The sequence below is a fragment of the Serinus canaria genome, chromosome 1 (assembly GCF_022539315.1).
Source record: "Serinus canaria isolate serCan28SL12 chromosome 1, serCan2020, whole genome shotgun sequence".
In the NCBI taxonomy this organism is placed as follows: domain Eukaryota; kingdom Metazoa; phylum Chordata; class Aves; order Passeriformes; family Fringillidae; genus Serinus; species Serinus canaria.
In genome coordinates, this window is record NC_066313.1 from 50915420 (window position 1) to 50930020 (window position 14601).

At 36.8% G+C, this 14601-nt stretch overlaps 1 protein-coding gene across 2 annotated transcripts in view; it reads left to right on the top strand.

The window, feature by feature from the left end:
- Positions 1-11679, top strand: part of COG6 (component of oligomeric golgi complex 6) — a 55621-nt gene extending 43942 nt beyond the window's left edge. For both annotated transcript variants that reach the window (XM_009102908.4, XM_030234506.2), the window contains exons 16-19: positions 1680-1787; positions 3181-3234; positions 5675-5754; positions 9278-11679. In XM_009102908.4, the coding sequence (XP_009101156.2) occupies positions 1680-1787; positions 3181-3234; positions 5675-5754; positions 9278-9425 (390 nt within the window). In that variant the 3' untranslated portion in view covers positions 9426-11679. The remainder of the gene's footprint in view (positions 1-1679; positions 1788-3180; positions 3235-5674; positions 5755-9277) is intronic.
- The last annotated feature ends 2922 nt before the right edge of the window (positions 11680-14601 follow it).

Here is a 14601-nt window from a genome sequence, read left to right on the forward strand (position 1 = left end):
CATTCTAATATTTATCTGCAAACTGTATGAGAAGAAGCAAACAGAAATTGAAATCTCAGCCAAATGGCTGACTATATTCCATCATAGAGTTAGATCATCTACTGTTAGATCATCATCTCTTTTGTACTAGTATATTGTGTAGCTGAAGTTACTGCTTCAGTCCTGCTTTCTGCCTCTCTTTTCTCATTTGTTTGGTTTCCCCTCACATCCTGGGACAGTAGTTCATATGTGGTCCAGTTTTGTAATGGAAGTCAAAATTTAGAAACTGTTGACTTAAAAAAACTTGGCCACTGCCCATTTATATTTTGCTAGAGGAATGTGTCTGCAATTTATCTCAGGAGAGCCTTTGGAGCTGGGGGGCTTGAAAAAAGTCACAAATTCTAATTTGAAGGGATCAGCAAGGATTGGCTGAGAGCCATTTTTCACTTTCTAATCCTAATCAGAATTTCTAGCACTTTTTACCTCTGAAACAAGCAGACAACCTCACCAAACTGGCTGGATATTTCTGATTTCTTTTATCAGAGTTCCTTTTGCAGTAAATGTTGCAATTGATTTATTCTTCAGAAAAGCAGTAGAGCTGAAGCTTACACATTTAATACCATTTACTTTCTTCAAACATTTTACAAATACAGGAACAGACTGAAAAAAAGTCTTTAAGATTATACATAAGTAGGTTATTCAAGTGGAGTTAGAATGGCATATTTAATAGGAGAAACATTTTTCATAGAAAAAGAACTCACTAAAACAGTTAAAAACTACAAATTGAAATACTAAGATTTCCTTTCTGATTTAAAAAGGAAGTGTATTCTTCTAAACAATTTTAGGAAGTAAAAACGTGAACTCTTCAAGTATCAGACAAAAGAGTCTTACATTTTAGTAGACTTTAATATATTATAATTTTTTCCTTTTCTTTAGGATTGGAAGAAAAGTTTGTGGGGTAGTTATTTGTAAAAGTGAAGTAATAATGTATATGTACCCAAATGTCTTTCTGAGACTGCTCAAACTGAAAAATGATTGCTGCTATTGTGACTGGATTTAGACATTAGGTTTTCCTGCAAAGTAAATGTTGTATTAAGAATGTAAAATACAAGTTTTTTTCATGTGAAGATAATTAAAACAAGGCAGATAACTGTAATTTCATTGTCTGTTGTGTTTTCGGTTGACTTTTTTTCAAATACATGTTTATCAGTATTGGATTTAAAATCAATTCTGAGTATGATTTAGTTTCAGTTTTATTTTCCTTTTGAAAGACTGTTTCTTGTTTACTGTAAAACTGCCATGTTATTGTCAGTATTTTCAATAAGAATGGAATGGTTTTTATCACATACTTTCAAAGAATTGTAGCAAAATAAAATTATGTAGGAATTGTTAAGATCAAAGCTACAATCTTCATTTTTGGTGGTGGTATATTTACAAATACAAAAAAATAGGTTTTTTGTTAGTCAGACATGAAAGAATTCTCTGCATTTTTATTATTGGTTGCTTGTAATATGAAAGTTGTTAAATGGATAAAATAATTATGCTGTATGTATTTGTAGTATCTCCTTGCTTGTTGATCATTCTCCTTATTTGTGTATTTTTTTCTTCTTATTTGTGTTTCTAGATGTTTTAACCCCAGAACTTGTTACATTTAATATTCTTACACACTCTTTATAAATACCTTATGCTTAACATTTCAGATTGAAGCTCATTTAGATACACTCATAAATGAGCAAGCTTCCTACGTGCTAACGAGAGCTGGTCTGAGTTACATTTATAACGCTCTGCAGCAGCACAAGCCAGAGCAGGTGAGCTTACAGAATATACTTGTTGAGGGGGTACCACACACTTGCCAGCTAGTAGAATCTTAGCATTAATGTTTTTGCAAATTGACCTTTCTCTGAAAGCAAAGGTCCAGTAATGTTGGTTTTTCACTACGACCAGGACTATCAGATGCAGACACCTTGCAGCTACAGCTTTTTTTACTGTGTGTTCAGCAGGCCTAGCAGGGTTGGTGTGCAACAGTCCTGTCTTGTACACTCTGGGTCTGAATAACTGCAATCCCATGGCACCTAGGACATATTAGACTTGCTGTGTATGTAAGCAGCATTCAGCTTCTTCATTGCTTCCACGCATGGAGTCCATAGATAGCTGCATGCATTTGGTAATTGCTGCTTTTTTTCTTCTGTGGAAAACTGGCAGATGAGTTTAGTAGTAGTTTGAAATAGTTTCTTCTTTCGCCTTTATTTGTTGCTGTAGCTATTCTAGTACCAAGACAGTGAGATTCTCAAAGTGAAAACTTGAGATTTCTTAGAGGAGCTGAAAGCTGGAATTCAGAGCTCACGCTCTCCCTTTCTTGTGAAGCACAGTTGCAGTGTGGTAGGTGTTAATACAGCCCTTCTTCCCTTCAGCTGTCCTTTTGCGATCTTTTGTAGAATTAAAAAATTGTGTTTTCTGGAGAAAGCAGAACTCTGTTGGGAAGCTTTATGTTGTTTCCTCAGCTAATAATTTTGCATAAAGTGTCTAAACTCAACAGATTTTTATGTATAAAGATGAGTAAATAAATTTATAAATAATCTGATTAATAATTCAATTTGGTTTTCTATTCACGAGCCTAGCTCCTGTTTTAAAACCAATTTCAAGTTGACTAGGGCTGGTTGTTAATGGGATGTAGCAATTTTCATTTCTCTCTGTACAGCTGCCTGGCTGCAGAGGTGGTGATGTCTCAGAATTTGCTAGGGGGTTAAGGAGCATTTGTGCATTGTGCTGCCATACCAGCACAGAAGGTTTACTGGGAAGCTGGTCTGAATTCTTCATGGTCTAAGAACAGATAGAGCAAAGTTGTTGCCTTTTAAGTCCAGATTACCAAAGGGATGTAGCCAGTTTGCAGTTCAGTTTTAATTCTAGACCTTGTGGAAGGCTATTTTTGGCTTTATTTAATGGTGAAGAAGGAAGAAAAGGTTTTGAAAAGACATGTTGAGAATTTCGTATTCTCAGCTTTTAACTTAAGGAAGTGGTAGAATACAAATGAGCTGTTAACAGCATTTCAATACTGAAATGGTGAGTTTCCAAACATTTAAGATCCTGTAGCAGGACCAAATAAAAATTAACTACTGAACCGATTGTAGACTTTATTATTTATCTTTTTCTATATGCCAGTATGACCTTTTTTTATCCCCTTGTTTGCTTATGGATTCTTAGGGTCCTCTTTCAAATTTGTCAAGTATGGATTCCGTGTCCCTGAAGGTTGCAATGGTAAGCATTTATAACTTTCGTATTATGGTGGTGATGCTGTGACATGGTAAAGAATACTGTTAATTATGTGATTAGAAGGTATTTATCTGTAGTAGAAGATATTCATCTAATCAGTCCTACTCTTTAAGAATAGATGAATTGCATGCCTGGGAATACTTTCTTCATTTGTAGTAATTTGACCACTTGCAGTAATAAATACATAAATTATTTCTGAAGAGGTAGTAGTAGAATATTATTTTCTAAGCCTTGAGAAGTAGATCTTTACTTAGAAGAATGCTGTCCCATGAGTCATCTTAAATTGCTAAAAGCAAATACTTAGCTCTAATTAGTTTTAATCACCAAAGTTTCTTTTTTTGCCTCTATGCTTTGAAATATAGGTTCTGCTATCATTTATAATCTTAGTCCTAAGGCTTTGATTTTATGCAAATAGTTCAGCTTTACTCAGAAGTTAGATTCTGGGTATATGTCACAGTTATGGCTTTTTCAAGTTGGAAGCTACAATATATTTTAAAGCAAATTATCAGCTGGTATTTTTTCTTAGAGTGTGTGAAGGCTATTTTGCATAGAGATAGCAATACCACAGTTCAGTAGGCAATAATGTATAATCTCTCACTCTTCTTGCTTAGCCAAATTTAGCTTTATTCTAAAAGTTTAACAGTAAAGGCCTGCTCATACAGCAGTGTATGTACACACCCATGAAAACAAAGGAGATTTTAAAAGGTTTTTTAAAAAACTTGTATGTTGCTTGCATCCCAACTGTGATAGTGTGACCCATTTTTTTCTGTTCAGGATTTAAACCAGCAATTTCCAAGCTGGTTGGATGAACAGAGCACTCGGTGGTCTACTCAGATCAGCATGCATCCTTATTAAAACTTAGGAATTTTGCATTTAAAATATCTTCTATTTATCATGGTCTCATAGACTAACAACAAATTTAAAGGCTGCAGCTTGGTGACCTTCTCTTTAAATTATATATAAATAACACTGTTCTCTGTAGTGGTACATAATAATTTCCCTTGAATCGTTAAGAGAAGAATCCGGCTGGTTTATTTTTTTCATTACTTAACAGCTTCTTCTGTGAGCACACTTTAACCAGAATGGAACCAAGTATGCTGAAATCAAACCCACATAAATCCCAACTATCAGCCTAATCTATTGTCTTCTCAGAATTTAGACTGGGGGGGGAGTACTTGTAGGCAGACTCACTGCCTCCCATTTATGTTTGAAAGTTTTCCAGGTTCCAGCCTTTTAAGTTGTTCATACATGCTTTCAAACGCAGTGCTTGTTAAGTTCATACCCTTCTCAGCAAAGCTCCCTTGCTTTCCATACAAGGACAGAAAACCCCAAAAACTTAATTTGTAAGAACTGTGACTTCATTACTCATTTTTGTCTATGTTTATATGATGAGTCAATTTTAGGATTTACCAGCTTGAGAATATTCATTCAATGAATGAATGAACAGGAAGGTTGCCATCATTAGATAAACTTACTTAGGGCCTTGTCTTAGTGAGTAATTCCAAGGATGGAGATAATACAGGTTTTTTGGATAATCTGTTCAATATTTGATGACATTCCTGATAAGAATTTTTCCTCTCACTATCTAATTAAAATGCTTCTAAGTGTAATATGTGTTCTGTGTTCCTTGTGATTTCACCTGTGAGAGACCTGGTTTCATCTTCTCAGTAGTCACTCATTTGACCACACAGTCACAGAATGGTTTGGGTTGGAACAGACCTTAAGGGACCATCTTCTTCCAACTTTCCTGCCATAGGCTAGGAGTACTTTCCACTAGACCAGGTTGCTTAAAACTCCATCCAGCCTGGCCATGAACACTGCCAGGAATGGAGCAGCCACAATTTTTCTGATTGACTTCAACTCCTGTTGAAGACAGGAGTAATGTTTTTTCTTAGAATCAAAGCACTGCTCTTCTTATCACTATATTCTGTGAGAAAGAGAAGTAAGCTTAGAAGCAGTTCAAGAAGACTGAAGTGAAGGATTTGCTCTTTATTTTTTCCCAGCATAAGCAGCAACTCCCTGCCAAAAAGTAAAAGGAAACATGCAAAAAGAATCAAGCAACGTGTCTAATTTGGACACAGTAGACAGTAGATAGCTCTGAAGCTGTCTTGTATTCCCTCTGCATCGAATAGACTCGATGTGATCTTCAGTGATGTATAAGTACCTGCACCAGATGCATAGGAAGCTTAGATGGATAATTATAGAAGCTGGATTCTCATTATTTGTCCTCCACTCATATGCCTCAGAGTCAAAAAGAAAATTTTGGTGGCAGAAGTACTGAAGTCAATAATTTGTTTTGGACAATTAAGTTGTGTCTTTTAATGTAATCACTGATTTTTTCAGAAATTGTGGCTTTACCTTTTTTCTTGTATTTAGCAAGGTGTTGATCCCATAGCAATGCTGATCCCACATTCTCCTCTCACAGGCTCAGTTTGATCGCTATCTGTCTGCTCCAGACAGTCTGTTAATGTCCCAGCTGAATTTCCTTCTGAGTGCCACTGTGAAGTAAGTACCTTGCCTCTGAATTTCTGTTATGCCTGAATAATGATCACAATCACAAAGACGAATTTGATTAGGTTTTAGTGAATCATTATGAGAATTCAGGTTATCAGTGGTGATGATATTTGCATTGTCCTTCAGGTCACAATTCAGTTGTGTTCTGACTCTCCTCTTTTTGAACAAGCAGTGAAGAGTATCTAATTCTGTAACTTTCTGAAGTAGTTACCTTTGATTTAAGAGACACCATCAAGAAGAATTACATTTTGAACATATTCTGCTGTATCAGCAGTTTTTTTGTCAAATTAGTTGTAAATTGGTTTAGAACTATTTTGTAAGCTTTCCTAAGACAGGTGAAATATATAATTCTCCAAGTTTTCTTTTATCCCCACTGCTTTGTCAGTTCTAGAATTTTCACCTTTGTTGTCTTCTGCTGTAGAATATTGGCATTCTGTCTCATAGAATATTTTGCTGAGATTATTTTACTTTTCACCTAATGTATTTTTTTTAGAGATTTCTTCTTTGAAGTATGGAAGTAAGAACTTTATTATCTATCTCTTACCTTGTTTTTTGAATATAACTGAACCCTAAGGCTAGGTAAAGTGCCACGAATTTCTTTCCAATTAAATGTGAACCACATGAAGACTTTCTGTAGTACTTAAACTCAGAGAATTATGTTACACTGATCAAAAACTTTCCTTGACATTGTTTTTCACACTTTGTGAAGAATGCAGATAACTGAATATACCAGAAACTGAGACAAATGCATCACATTTTACATAATCTAACAGTATTTGGAGTTTCATTACTAGTGCTTGTCCTCAGTGGGGTTGTATTACAGCATCTTGCAATTAAAAAAGGATGTGTCAAGGGAAAAATAATTATTGTTGGGAATTGAATAGAACAGTTTGTTTGGAAGGGACCTACAATGATCAGCTAGTCCAGCTGCCAGGTTGTCGTGCTGCATTGCTCAGGTTCTCCTCATCCAACTACTTCCAGTGTCACACCATACAGGTGGAGCATGGCAGGCCACAGGGAATGCTGGTGTTTTTCAGCTGGCAGTGAGTGTCTCTGCCAGATCTACCATTCCCACAGCTCAGCTGGCTGAGCTGACCCTGTTGTGGGAGATCTCCACTCTCTGTACAGATCAAACAGGGTGGCTTGACCAGTAATGTCATTGAAATATCACAATTTCTGCTTCTCAGTGTCAGAGCATTAAACCTGTATTTTAGCTCTTAATATATTTTCTTAAGTGTAGGTCTATTCAAAAATCATAATGACAGTAAAGGTATTTTGAAAGCCTCAAGTTTTCATTGCTAACACAGAGGCAATTTTAAGAGGTAGACTCTGTGCTACCATAATGACTGGCACAGTGAAATTACTTGAACTTAATTAATCCTTCTGTCAGAGGAACCAAGATAAAGTTGTTATGTAGGCACTCTTAGCCTTATCCCATTGATAAGCTTTTTAAACCTCTCAGCACATGTTAAGCTGAATTCATATCATCTTGCAGCAGTGGACAGTTGAGAGGTAAGAGGGAAGCCTTTTGTGAGGGTGATTGCTATAGCTGCTTCAACTCAACTAACGTGCAGAAGTTATTACTGCTATAATCAGTGCTATAGGTCAAGTTCTGCTCAGAATGAAAACAAAATAACTCAGTTAGCCCATTAGCCTTCAAACAACTAGCTGTAAACACAAGCAATCCTTCTGAAATTAAAATACCCGTTTCCAGAGATGCTTGTAGAATCAGTGTTGATAGTCAATATTTCTGATAGTAAATAAGCCTTGAAAATTCTGATTTTTCTCAAAATTCAAGCAGAACGTTTAACCAGTGCTATAATTTTAATCCCTCGCTGTAGTAGTTGAAATTTTCAATTTTAAAGACATTTTTCCTGAAATCAGATAATGGAGATCTGTAACCTATGAGGGCTTTGGTTCTCAGAATCAGACTACATGCTTTGATGAGGGACCAGTGTTTTATATACTCATGGGCAATATAATTTAAGCTTTGCAACTGTGAAGAACATTCCTTCCCACATTACCAGTGCATGCTCTTGTCTTTCAAATTCCTTCACTCATTTAAAAAGCCTTAAGCTATGAATTCATATGGTTGTTGGTCTTGAAAAGCTCTTTTCATTCTTGTTGGATCACAGAAACTGAATGCTGGAATTACTATTTTTAGCAAGTGCTGCCATTTGTGTTAGTAATAAATGTATCACGTTGTTATGGCAACTGAAATCCTAATGTACTGATTAATGACACTGACATTATTTGATTGAACAACACATGTGATTCTGTTCTGTTCTCTGAATATTTTAACAAACTCTTTTATTTTTTCATTTGGTGCATTAATTCTACACAAATTCAGTGTGCAGTGCTTTCATAAAAGATTGTCATGTTACAGTACCTTAGTGATCCCAAGCTGAGGTCAGAGACAGTTGTCTTACCTGAACACAACCTGAATATATTTCACTTATAATAGCGGGTTTAAATTTGCTATTATAAGGACAGGTATTCTAATGACCTAGTAGTACTGGCAGTTGAGGCTATGTATAAAAAAACTGGATACTGTGTCAGAATAAAATGCAGGTTTGGTCTTCTAATCTGCTTTCTCGTAGCTACTGTTCCTTAATGTTTCCTGTAAAGACTAAGATTTTTGTACTTGATCTTTGAAATTTTTTTAACTTGTCAATTCCCAACAGTCTGTGAATTCAGCCCTGATTTTAGTGGATGCAGTTTTGTTGTCTTTGTTTCTCTGCTGCATATTACAGCAGGGCTGAATCTGTGGTTACCTTGGTTTCTTCAGCTTCTGCTGGAGTTCCTGTTGCATGGGTTTGGCTGTAAAATAGTTGCAACTGCTGTTCCTAATAGATAAAAATTCATCTGCTACTGTAAGCACCATCACCATGATGATTAAAGTAAACTGGTTCAATGGGCAGTGTAAAATAAAATTATTAGGTTGTCTTTAAAAAATACTAAACTCTCCAGTTAAATTTAGCATTCAGTCTCTGCATTGTTACTCATTTATCTCCAGAAAAAATAATAGGATTTAGACTTCATAGCATTGTCTGTAAAAGGTTGTGTTTTAAATCTCTGACCACTATCACTAGTTTTTGTCTGGTTATGGAATCATAATGGCATCTTGCTATCAAGATAAAGCAAGTAGAATATATTTGCTGGTAGATGAAAAAAAAGTGTGTATTTACAAACACAGTGAGAAGCCACTGGAGGTAGAAGCTAGATCACTAAGTTTATCAGTCTTTTAAAAGATATGGGCGAGTGCAGGTGGGAAATTGATGTATGCAAATTAAATCCTTCTATTAGATTTTGCTTGACTGTAGAAATAAAGAAGCTCCTGTCTTGGTTATCAGGTCACATGTGTGATTTTATCTGTGTATGATACAATGAGAGAAAACGCCCTCTTTTTTTAATTTTTAATGTTTATTTTTAATGTATATCTTTAATTCCTTGTTTGTAGTACAGTTATATTCCCTACAAATTGCAAATTATGTTATTTTCTTTTGGTTTTTAGAGAGCAGATAATAAAACAGTCAACAGAACTCGTCTGCAGAGCTTACAGTGAGTTATATGCAGCTGTGATGGATCCCTCAAATGAATACAAGGATCCAGAAACCATCCTACACAGATCTCCTCATCAAGTTCAGGCACTCCTTTCATAGTCTTGCATCCCCCAAATTAATCAGAATCCATAATTCTGAATTTCTTGAGTATTTGCATTGAATTATTTTTCTGCTTTGAATCCGGATGTGTAACTGTATAGTTAAAATACGTAAGAATGCAATTTTCTTTAATCTGCTTGGCAGAAGTCTAGTCTTTCCTGTGTCTTTGAATACTTTAAACAGGCCGGAAAATAGAATATAGATTGAAAATTATTTTAATGTATTTCTCTGATGGAAGTGGACCTTGACAATGTGCAATCTCTTTGAAAAAGGAGAAAAGCTTTTTTCCTTGCTGTACATAATACTTTCAACTGCAGGTTTAACCAGTGTCTGTTATGACCTCACAAATATTTTTATTTGCTCTATTGTCTGTTCTCTCACTCTTTTTCTCAGCCTGCCATCAGTAAACACCGATAACTGAAATTTTAATACAACTGGTACAGTTTGAATGACTCATGCATCACTTTGCAATTCGTAAATAATTTCAGAGTACTTGATGCTCTTTTGCAAATCCTGTTGATAAAATCTTTGAGGCAAAACTTGTGTAGTTTTTCTGCAATATACTATCTGGTGTTTTCTGTCAGGAAAAGAAATGTTTGACCTACATGCTTGTACATAACCTGGAAGTTTATGCTTTAAATTATTTTTATAATTCTGTTTTACTGGAAGAATTTTGGTTTAGTGCAATTGCTTTCAGTAAGAATCTTTGGATCAGTTGAAACATGTCGATCTCCTTAGGCTGGGACCAGTAACAATGTAGGTTAGGAAAGTGGTTTGCACAGCAGTATGGCCATTCCTCCCTCACGTGTACATGATTTTTGTTTTGTTTGTTTTTATGTACGGAGAAAGTCCATCTGCTCTAGTACAAGTATTTACTCAGTTCATAATCCACCACGAGATTTTCATCATCTACATGACTTGGGATTTATCTGGGAGAGCTGGGGTGAGTAGATGTCCCAGCCTGATGCATAGAAAGCCGTAAGTGAAGCTTTCATTTCCCTCCTCTGGTGCAAGCTGAAGTTTCCCTTTGTAGAAGCTCTGATATTACAGAGTTATGGTTTAAGGGACTTCTACTTCCAGGAAAAGAGGAAAATAAGTAAGTAGGATATTTGTTCTCCTTTGGGTCTTGTGATAATTATCTGTGAATTCCTTAAACATAGTTATTTTTTAGAAAAGTATTGTTAAAGAGAAACCTTCCGGAAACAAAAAGTTAGTAAAATGGATTTGTGACTGTTTTTTTAATTCATTTGTTTTTAAAGGATAATTTAAGCGAACTGTTTTGCTGGAAGCATTTCACTTTTTCTTCTCTTGTTACTGTAGGAGTGCCACAGAGTTATTACAGTCACCTGAGTTTAGTCTCATATTATATGTGGCTTATTTTATGTACATCAAGGGGGAGAAGAGCAGTCATTCATATTGAATAACTTATTTTACTTTTATTAGTATTAATAGTCCACATATAAAATGCATACTTAGCGGCAGCCAAGTCTGCAGCTTAGTGTATGCTTGCAAAAGAGCAAGACATAAAGAGCAGCAGCAATACATTTTAGCCTCTTGGAAGACTCATTGCACAAAATGCATTCAGTGCGCTCAGAAAGCAGCTTCTGTGGTAATGCCACAATAAAGCAATAGCTCCTTTTCCAAATGGGAGTAATTTGTTGGCATAGAAAGCGTAAGTGTCCCTGGAGTTCTTGAGCCAGGCATAAATCTTTCTGTAAATATGAATGTTACATTTACTCAGTTCAAAATCTCTAGACCTGTAAAACAAAAAATTCCCGAAGCTTAGAAAAGCTCTAATGGAAAATTACCAGGTAAGTCTCCTTATATTACTGAGATATTGCATTGCCATATTATACCTTCAGGCGGCTGTTCATTGTTGTTTAATAATGTTAATATTGCTTAATACGCCTGTAATTATTATCTAATACATGAAAATTACATCAGTTGTGAAAGGACTAAATTAGCTTGAGATGAGCATACTCATAAGAGTGAACTTTTTCCTGAAATAACACTCAACCTCAGTTTCCCAAAATCAGTAGCTTGCATGAGGATTAGTAACAAGTTGCTTCCTATCTTTGATTCCATGTAGAGACTTACTCATTATTTTGTCTTCTCTTGGTAAAAATGCAAAAGCTATAAAAGTTGTAGTTTAGGAAAATTAAAGTCAATCGCTAATTTTGGTCTGTGCAATTAAAGTTAATGACCAATGGTCATAAATAAGAAAGGACATAAATAAAAATATTTGACTTACTGACTCTGTCTTCCATGTTTTTACTTTCCCTTGCTTGCCTTCCTATGAGTAGGAAGGAAAATGTGATAAGATTTTGACCTGCCTTTTCCATCTTGGCGTTTCTGACCCTTTTATTTTACAGATTCCCAGGATTTCCACCCTAGAAACCTTGAAGCTGCAGTCCCCTGATCAGCTAGAGGATCCATTAAGGATTGCAGTAAATTAAATCACTCTGGGTGTTGGTGCCTGGCCTGTTCTCAGACCAGTTACTGCAGCTCTGACTTGAGCATTCCATGCCTGAAGAGATGCTCCCCTGGCTGGGCTGAGTCAGTCAGCCCTTCTGCTGTTGGTCCTTATCACTTTTCCTAAAGGGACATGGTTTTTCCTGGAGACAGCAACTCTCTGCTCTGTGCTGGCCCACGATGGGGGAAGGTGGGAAAAGAGAGGGGTTTGCACACTGCCCACAGCAGGCAGCACTCCCTGCCTGTGACACCCTGACAGCCCCATTCTGAGAACAGATGTGTTGTCTGGTACAAAGAGCACTTTCCTGGGAAGTGGGAGAGCTGGGTTCTGGGCCAAAGGAGTTTGGAATCAACATATCCCATCTTCCTGGCAAGCACCCAGCCCTCTGACTGTTTTGTGGTATGAGATGGGGCAGGTCTGTTTCTTCTCTTTTGAATTCAGCAGCTGTGCATAAATCAGCACAAAATATGGGAGGCAGGAGATGAAATAAGCAAGGAGGAGTGTGGCCCTGTGGCATGTACATAAGGGGTCTCTAAGACCTCTAGGGTCTGGATCTTCCTCCATTTATTTCATCAGGGCCTTATCTTTGATTCCAAAACATGAGCCCCTGAAGACAGAATCAGGTTCCCAGGACTTTATCACCCGCAGAGTATCCAGTGAGCATCAAGATGAAGAGTTGGGCTTGGGTTGGACCCAAGGTGATTGGTCTGTGCTGGTGGCAATTGCTGTGTGTTCACTCCTATGTGTACAGTTTCCTCCCTCCTGCTTTATAAATGTGCACACCACTGAGGAAATACAATATTAAATTTGTTTTAATTACAGCAAGCAAGCAGCAGCCCAGCCAAGGTGATTTTTTTTTTATTTTCTATTACAGGAAAAGAGAAGTTTGCAGAGGTTTTGAAAGGTGATAATCTATTTGTTTTGCAGAATTTCAGCATGCTCCTCCCTGTTCTCTGAAATTTATGACTCTAGCCCTGCATTTTGTCTGTTAGACTCAGCTGTAATTATTTTTAATAATGTTTTGAAATATGTGTTGAGGGAAAATGCTTTTGGAGCTGCTAAACTTTTCCATTCACTTAAAAAAATGTAACTGTTCTTTGATCCCTTTGCTTGGCTTGCTGAATCACTTTGTGGGCAACCCAGGGAGTAGGACACTTATAAAATTTTGAAAATTAAACTAAGAGGTTAGACATATTTCCATGAACAAAACACACCCTCCAGAAAGGAACACAGACATGGGTGTGGGTTTATTTGAAATCCACTGCCACCTGCTTCTGAGGGAAAATATGGGAAAAGACACATTTGCTTATGGTAGAACACCCATCCAAAATGGCCAGGCTGGGGTTAGATGCTGCAAATGGATGTTAAGTTGATGTTATATTTGAGAAATTCAGAGGGTTTTCAAAAATTGTATATTTGACTCACATACTGAATTTACTTGTTTAAGATTTCCAGAGCTGCTACATCTTTTCCCCACCAGTCTTAAGAACTTTGCAAACTTTTATTTCAAGCCAATCCAGCAACTGCTACACAAATTCTAACCCTTGAATATTTAGAGTAAAATGAGATGCTTTGAGTCAGCCAGGGCATACAAAGCAGTAGTTGAACTCAGAGCAAATGTGTTTCTTGAAAGAATTTCAAAAAATAGGAAATTAATATAATTTGAACTTGGATATTTGTCCTGAAGGGTAGGAGAGGCAGTGCCGTTCATGCAGCAGAATCAGGGCAGATCTCTCTGGTGGTCCACTACACAGTAGGAAATTGGCTTCAGTTTTTGAGAATCAAACTCCTTGGAAGTTTTTAAAGATGCTCATGTGCTGCTGTGATGTGCTAAGCTGTTGGTTGCCCAGCGAGGCAGCCCTGCTGTGATCCAGTGGGGATGTCCCTGCCTGGTGTGCATTATTACCAAACGCTCAAAAGGTGGGTAAACCCACAAAGAACCTTTTCCAATATCCTAACTGTCTCCATCCTTTAGTAAAGAGCCACTTTGTGCAGTGCTAATGCAGGTCTGAATAAACACAGGACATTGCTGCTGGCTTGGTCCTCCACCAACTGTTTATCCACCCAGAGATGTGCCAGTAGATCTCCAGCAATCTGCAAAATCCTCTGGTGCAAAGCTAAGGAAAGGCAAGGGCCAAAGGAGCCCATTACACCTTAAAATGCACACTTTTGTACATTGCTGTGCATATCTTGTGTGCATTAAGGCCTAAATAAGGGTATGACCCCCTCATGCTGCAGTTGTCACACTGACTTATCATACAACGGAAAGATGACCCACAAAGGCTTTACTCTTAACAAAAGGAGTTTGTTTTCACTTCCTTGCTTTAGCAGTAAGGAAACCTTGATGGAGCAAGATATGGCTGAAAGGTGTTTGATAGATTACTGCAGAGGAGCTGGCGGAAAAGAAAGAGACTGTTGCATGTTTCATATTCAGACAATGAAGCTTTCACTTGCTGCTTGGTTCACAGATGTGGCATTGTCAAATTGCAGGAAAATGCCTGGCAGACTGTATCATTGAATATTTTAGGGAGGAATAAAAATCAGAACACACTATTTATAGAAGCCACGCAAATAAGTACTGAGTTCTTATCAGCCAAAGATAACATTAGTTGTGATTTATCAAAGTAATCTTTATTTTATGGAAAATGGATAATAGGGCGTAATTTAATCCTCTGTGAATGTAATGTATATTTCAAAGGGTTC